Source organism: Cyprinodon variegatus, unplaced genomic scaffold (assembly GCF_000732505.1).
Source record: "Cyprinodon variegatus isolate N-32 unplaced genomic scaffold, C_variegatus-1.0 Scaffold89, whole genome shotgun sequence".
NCBI classification, from domain to species: domain Eukaryota; kingdom Metazoa; phylum Chordata; class Actinopteri; order Cyprinodontiformes; family Cyprinodontidae; genus Cyprinodon; species Cyprinodon variegatus.
The window spans coordinates 1552885-1560644 of NW_015150542.1; the positions used below are offsets into that span (position 1 = coordinate 1552885).

Here is a 7760-nt window from a genome sequence, read left to right on the forward strand (position 1 = left end):
GCTTTCAGGTGGATTTTCTCACTTAAAAACATTTTGCTGCTCTTGCTGCGTCCGGTGTGAACGCAGCATTACTTTGAACGGCCGGTTCACACCGATGTCGAGCGGTTTAAGTTCCTTTGTCAGACCTCCCGGAATAACAGCAAGCACAGCGTTCATTTGTTTCACCATGTTTTTCACATCAGCTGTGAGATGGGCACGCTAGGAGTCACAGATTAACAGCGATGGTGATGCGTGGAAAAAACCACCTGGTCTCCTTACATTCACCTCCCTCAGCCACTCTTTCATCATCTCCTCAATGAGGAGATGAGGAGTTCTGCATAAAGCACTTACCTGTTCTTTTATTCACAATCCACGCCCACACTTCCCCCTTTAACGTTCTCATGGTGGTCTCAACAAGGTCCGCAGTAACAACACACATAGGGCGCACCGCACTATAGGGCGCGCGGCACATTTTGAGGGGAAAAAAAGACGTTTATATGTGCCTTATAGTCGTGAAAATACGGTAATCTAAGCAGAGAGAATACCCCCCCCGACATCAACTAACAGGTGTCTGATCCGTTCATCGATCAATAACTACAGTTGGATTGGCAGAAACAATCTCACTTACATCCTCAGAGCCACCAGAATCTAGTTAGGTTTCACAATAAAACAACCCAACTACCAATCACACACTGATCAACTCCTGATCAAAAATCTGTAAACTCTCTGGGAAAAAGCTTATAAAGCACCTTGGGACACAGTTTTTCAGCAAATATGGTACTAATAGCACAGAATTTGGAGAAAAGAAAGAATGGCTAGAGTAACACGGTTTATAAATAAAGCTTTCCGATCATGAGAGATAATTGGGGTTGCTCAATTTTGCTGTTTGAATCCTGAGTGGTTTCTTTAAGGTTTTGTGGTGATACAATTTCTTTCTATTAATGGCGTTTTTGCAGAAATGGTTTAGCCGTTAGCCATGTTTCAGTAGACACTACACACGTCTATGTTTAACAAAAGGAAATGGAAGTAAAAAAAAAAAAAAAAAGGAGTAATATTAAATGTATGGCCAGGTATGTGCTTCTATATAATTTATTGTAATATATTTATTAAAAAGTGCTGATTAAACAAGAAATTTTACTAATTTTATATACATACATATAAACATACATATTAATATATATAATTTTCAGCCTTAACTGTGTGTTACCACTTTGTAGATTCAATAATAAGAAGCCAATTTGTGAGGCATGTCTACCGTAATGTGGAAGCAAATCGCCAAGGTCATATTCATAGGAACATATTTTATGCACTAACATCCACTGGCACCAAACACACTGTTAACTGTGGGGGGTATGGAGGTGGGGGAGTGGGGTCTGTCAGCAGCACACGCGGAGCGGCAAAAGGGAGTCGGCGTGACATAAAAAGCAGAAAATAAGCCTATTTGTATGCGGAGCTGCACCACTGCAGGCCAATAACAGTCTCCTGATGAGACAGTTGAAGCTGCTGTGAAGTAAAAGAAGAAAAAAAACATGTTTCATTGCACGGAGAAATAACGAGGCGCCCTGAGGCGTGTGTCACCGGTAACAAAAAAAACTATCTGTTTGGAAATTCCAAGAATGAATGGACAACATCTGCTGCACCAATTCTATTTTCAAAAAGTACATCTGAAGTTAATAGGAAGGACTCAAAAGTTTTCACCATCCAACTTGATTTCTGGTGTCCAAAGTGGGGACTTTTCAGCCATTCATTACCTGGCCTTTTTAAAGCTGTTCAATGTAATTTCGATTTCCAAAATGAAAGGTCACTAAGCGTTCCTGATATAACTGCTTAACTAGCTCACTGTGTAAAACCCAGAGCTGCAAACATTTCGAGTGTTACAATTTTGTTGATTGTTGTAAAGCATTATTATCTAACAAGGATCTTTTACAGCTTCAATTTCATTACCCTTTAAATTACGGTAAATATTGAGAAAAAAAATTGATTCACTGGATTTGGTTTGAGATTAGACCTTAAACCCATATCACAGAGCCCTAGCTTCAACATAATTGTTTTGCACCAACTGCTTTATTTTATGTATTATTCTGCAATAAAAAAAATTTTAAAAATGAGGGACGATAATGTTGACTTACCCAAAGCCTTCCAGCGAGCTGTCGAACTCCACAAACGCTGGAGTGACGGCTGATCCATGCAGCCGGATGTCGTGGGGCGTAGTCATGGAAACCAGGCACTTGACTCGGGTGAGGGGCACGGTGCTGTCCTCGGCGGAGCGCACCAGGCTACGGCTGATGCGGTACTGACCGTTGTCCTCCGCCGGTGTGGTGAAGACGCTGTCGGGGCCGAAGCCCTCCATGGACAGAGTCATGCTGTCTGTAAAGCCAGAGAGAACAACGGGACAATCAGCAGCGTATAAGGGACGACTGAACAACTCAAGAATAGATAGTAAAAACTGATTATTTAGTAGTCTACATTGATTCTTAAAAACAAAAAAAAACATCCATGATTAAAGCTGAAACAATTCTTTTGCTTTAGTTCCCAGACACTTTCCATTTTGACTGCCCAAGATATCTTCTTATTATTCAAACTTAAGCTCTTCCTCCTAGTCTCCAACTCTCCGGCTCCACCATCTATCCTAGTCCTGAAGGCTTTTGTTTAGCCTTTTCTCTTAAAATGCCCATCACCTTTGCAAAAAAGTGACTCAAAGGTGATCACTCCTACCATCCACTACTCCTAACACACACCTCATGACTGCCTCACTTACCCTTGTGAAGATTATTGACATTTTCATTAGCTTTATGTCAGCAATCCAAGCACAACACAGTAGGAGCCATAATAAAGGACCACATAAAATCACTAAAATAAAACAACAGAATCATTACCTGGATTATTTCTGGTAAAATAAAATATTATTAACCCCTTAAGCCCTGAGGGTCTTGAGAGCAAATTCTGCCTGAAATTACATTAATGAGTTAAAGCAAGTACAGCTCCAAAACTATCAATTGGAAATACAATTGTTTGCATTTGTATGACAGAAAGGCATTGAGGAACATTTTTCTGGTGGAACCACTATTTTAAATGTCACCATGTTTGATTTAAGGTGATTTAACTAAGAAAGAAAAAAAAAAAAGTATCCTCAAAAAAATTTTCCCAAAATAAACACTGCAAAACACCATGAAGAACCATTTGAAACTTGGCATGAACCCTCAGAATTGAAAATATATAGACGTTTTAAATATATCGCCTCTTGAATATAAAGCTAATATTGACTGAATAATTGATTTTGGCACAGTGGTGCCAAAAGTGGCAAAATTGTGCACAATACTTTTTTTTTCACTCATAAAAGGGAATCTGGCCGGGCAATTATGCTGATTTACATTACTGGAGACCTTCGGCATAAGACAAAGCCTTTTCTCCTAAGATTTAGCCTTTGTTTCATTGAAATTTACCAATAATATCAACAAACTGAAAAGAAAATAAGAATAACAGAGCAAGCTTATGTAACGCATGCCTGTTACGTCACTTGAAATAGTCGCACAATTCCCTCAACCCGTTCTTGGACAGGTCTGAGCCTCAAGTTTCCAATGATTCCGGCTGTTAGGGGGTGCGGCTAAAAATTAATACCTGTTGTTGCACTACTCCCGCAGAGTGAAACATGTCAGGTGGAATTTTAAATCTCATTTTATTTGTTTACAATAAAATGTTTTTTGTCTTGTGGATGAAACACCATGTGACCATGTTTTGGCCATTTCTATAACTCATTTCTATAACATGAGCAGGTGTCAGATGGGCTCGCCATTAAGTTGCAACACCTACTAATTGCTAACTCTGTCATAACTATATAATAGTAACATATGGGGAGCTCCCTATGTCTACGAACTGCAGTTCAGTCTTTTGATCCTTTTGACCCTCTACAATGGCTCTTTATATGGACTAAAAACATTAAACCACCAACTAATTGTTTAGTATATTGAAGAAAACGATCTTATACACTTTAGAAAGACAAGATAATGACTTCAAAGAACCAGAAATGTGTTTTAGATCATTGGTCATTAGTTTAAAAACATTTTTTTCTTTTTTTCTTTTTTTTTTACATAAAATAGTAACTTAAAAATAAAAATCCATGCTTCCTCTTTGTGAAACATTTATGTTTTTCCTTATTTTAACCCCAATAAACCATGGAACACACACACAAAAAAATATTATTTTCTAAAACTAATGTCATCAAGCATTCTGACAAAAAAAATGAATAATATAAGTGAGAAATTATTTGTGTCATTTGTGATACATTAGGCCTTTCTAACAACTTATTATGGATTTTATGTTTACTACATGTGTCTGATTGTGTAAATCAGTTTTTTCTAGAACAAAACACACTCATGATTTAAAGGTCGCAAAAACTCAAATATGACACGTTTGGTGCTAAAGAGTTAAAAACTAAAAATGCAAATAAAATTTTTAATGTTAAATAAAATGGCAACAGATTTCCTATAGCATATATTTCAGAAAAATACGAAGTTTTGATTTATTTATTTAGCATCATGTAATATTTTGGGGCTATAAACGACTTATTTTGCTGGGTGTCGTGTAAAATGGCTCTTTGCGTTTTAAAGATTGCAGAACCCTGACCTAGGTGACGCCATTCTGCTGAAAATATGGAGGATCAATCCATGAGCTGAACGGCCGGATGCTTCACCTTCACGCACTATGAAGAGTGTGAAGAAACAAAGCTCAAGGCTACCAGGAAGCAGCACAGGCCAGAGGTATTTAACAATCATCAAACACTAAACTAAAATTTCAACATTCAATAAACACAGAAAAGATTTTCCTGGCAGGTGTGAAGAATCCGACTTAAAGCTGCCTCTTGTAACTAAATCAGCCAGGATCCATGTGAATGTCAGGTCTGAACGGCTCCACAGGGAGCTGTAAGCACCTCTGTTAGCAAACAGCTCTAAATCATCTGTTTATTGTCCCAAAGGTCCAGAACAAACTCCTGGACAAAGGTTTAATATTTCACCTTCCTCTGAAAACAAAATCCATTATTTATCAAGGATTAGCAGTAGCGACAAGCACAGATTAAAGCTAGGGAAGACTTATAGGAGCTAATAACCCAAACAACAACAGAATGCGCCCAACCAGAGGCTGTTTGCATACAGCAGTAATTAGAGGGGACTTATTATCCACTATGAACCGGGAGGAGACACAATAAGCAATTAAGACCTGCTGAGGAGCCCAGGAAATTACAAAGGCTACCAGCTGTTAGCAGGAAACGAACCAAAGTATTCAGATCAGATCCAGGCAGATCTTTATTTTAACAGGCAGATCTTTGATTGGCTTTCTCTTATCCTAAGAAGGTTCATCTGGCTTTCTACCAGGCTGAAAAATCTTCTGGAAAAATCCACCTCTCTTTAAGTCCGTCCAACATGTTTTGGAGAGAAATGTTTAGCTACTAAGTCAAGTGATGATTTCACGAACCGTGTGCTTCAGCTGTAAAAATTACCAATTTCATCTTATTAAATTAGAATATAGCAAGACAAAAAAGGTTCCTCTTAATTCTAATGATTATTCAGCATTGATAATGCACCTAAAAGGCTGAGTAGTGTTAAGACAGAAACATTATTTCTACTTAATTCTATCCAAGCAGTGTAGACGTTGTTCATAATTAACCTAACCTTTTAGGAAATGCATTAATAAAAACATTAAAACACTTTTTTAAATTAATAAAGGGCTTAATAATATTCTCTTAAATCTAACTAGATTGTTTTAAGGATGATAAACTGAGGGCAACAACTTTTTTAAAGCTGCATTCTACTGTGAAGTCTTTATAACTTTCTGCTCTCCTGCTCTTTGCATATGCATCCAATTAGGAACACTGGAACAGATTGGGAGGACGTAGAGGAGAAACCTACTTCTCATTTCCGCATCATAGCCAAGGGAGCTTGGTTTGTGGACCCGGTACTGCTTCAGGAGCTTCTTGTCCCAGGCACCGCAGTTCAGAGGGTTTCCGAGACGTAAAAATTCCCTGCAGGAGAAATTTACCAGAACATCAGAAGAAACAAGAAAAACAGTCAACTAGAAAAGCATCCACTCTGCTGATTTTATAGCTTTGCAGAAAAATAACAAACTGAGATAAGATCATTGAGAAAGATGGGAGGTTTGTCGCAACAATAGCAAAGCACACACAAGATTAAGTAAAAAAAAAAACGAAAGAAAAGATGCTTCTTCCCATCCAGCACAATTCAAGCCAGAGATGCCTACCTGAAACATTTCCAGAGAAATCTAGCATATCTCACTGCTCCTAAGCTGCTTTATCAGTTCATCATCAATGTGTTTCATACTTGAGTTGGAAAGAAGCGGAGGAGTAATTAAACCACCAGAAACTGGCGGCGGTACCTGAGTGCGATCGGCTGCAGGGCCTGCGAAGCCAGCCTCTCGAACATCCTCTGCAGTGGAGGGTGCAGCGGGTGGTCTTCATCCCCGAGGGCCTGACTACAACGCTGCAGCAGCCGCTGGTGGAGGCAGGCTTCACACAACACCTGCTGGTTCCTCTCGCTGTTCACCAGGAGCTGGAGGATGTTGGCAACAGCGAGCTGGAGGTCGAGGGCATGCTGGAGGAGAAAAGAAGACTTAGAAACTGAGAAAAACTCTGTCGTATGTTTGAACGTCTTTTTTCATGATCTCTGGCATGGAATGATTTTTCTTTTATTCTGAAGTCTGCTTTCTCACCTCCGGCTGACTCTCAGAGGAGACAGAGGGGAGGAGATCCAACATGGCTAAAACGGCCCCTGGGTGGATGACTACCAAATCGGATGAGGATGGGAAAGAAGCAGGGTGGGAAGGGTTCACCAAGTGGAGTTTGAGGTCCGTCAGGGCTTTGACTGGGGCAGAGGGGCCCGATGTGCCATAGTAACCATGCCTAAGAGCAAAAAACAAACCAAGAAGTTCAGTGATTTAAAAGAAAAAACGTTCCCCTGCCTCAGAATGTCACTCCTCTGCTGTTTAACTCAATGCATCCAGCATAAATCCAAAATCAGAGCTTGTTTTCCCCACATTTCAAAGCTCTTCAGCCCCAGACGGACTGGTAAAACCCCCTGAAACAACCTGTAGAGCCCAGAATGAAACAGGAGTCACATTTTAACTAAAGTTCATCCAAAAAGATGCAAAAACTCAATCTTTTGGATTAAGTTACACTCCCTAACTACATATTTATACTTCTAGATGTTTTTTTCCCACTTATTTTAACACTAAATTTTAGCAAACGTGTACAGATTTAATAAGATTTAAGAAATAAGTGAATCTATAGTGGAATGAACCCGATCCACAGTTTTCTAAATGTTTTGAAAAACAAAAACAGAAAGGCCTCGAGAAAAATCTGAACGAGCTGCAAAGGTCCGCAGTTCAAGAGTGACAATCAGTTAATAGATAAAAAAGCAATACAAAAAGAAAAACGTGGCAATGGCAGAATCGTTCAGTGAGGAAGCTGGCCTGGGTTTGAGACCCACGCTGCAACATTTGCCTAAAGACCATCTCATTTAAAGGCAGCAGCATCACTAACCTTTTGCCAACATCTAAAACGCCAGTCTCTCCGGGACAAACGAACCTGAACTGACCAGCAAACCTCAGCTAAGAAACAGTTAACTGTAGAAGCATCTTTTGCGCAAAGCACCGCATATGACAGGAAAGGAACAGGGTTGCTTTGCACATAGCCAAGAAAAAATTCCCTGTTTGTACTTATTGCTTTCCTTAATAATTAGCGGAGAAAATGAAAAAGAAAAATCCTTAAGCGA

General features: G+C 39.3%; 1 protein-coding gene across 1 annotated transcript in view; it reads right to left on the bottom strand.

The window, feature by feature from the left end:
• The window catches only part of wdfy3 (WD repeat and FYVE domain containing 3), a 93124-nt gene that overhangs the window by 53792 nt on the left and 31572 nt on the right, over positions 1-7760 (bottom strand). Inside the window, exons 14-17 of the mRNA XM_015373615.1 lie at positions 6700-6889; positions 6367-6581; positions 5883-5995; positions 2109-2346 (exon numbers count right to left, since the gene is read on the bottom strand). Of these exons, the coding sequence (XP_015229101.1) occupies positions 2109-2346; positions 5883-5995; positions 6367-6581; positions 6700-6889 (756 nt within the window). The remainder of the gene's footprint in view (positions 1-2108; positions 2347-5882; positions 5996-6366; positions 6582-6699; positions 6890-7760) is intronic.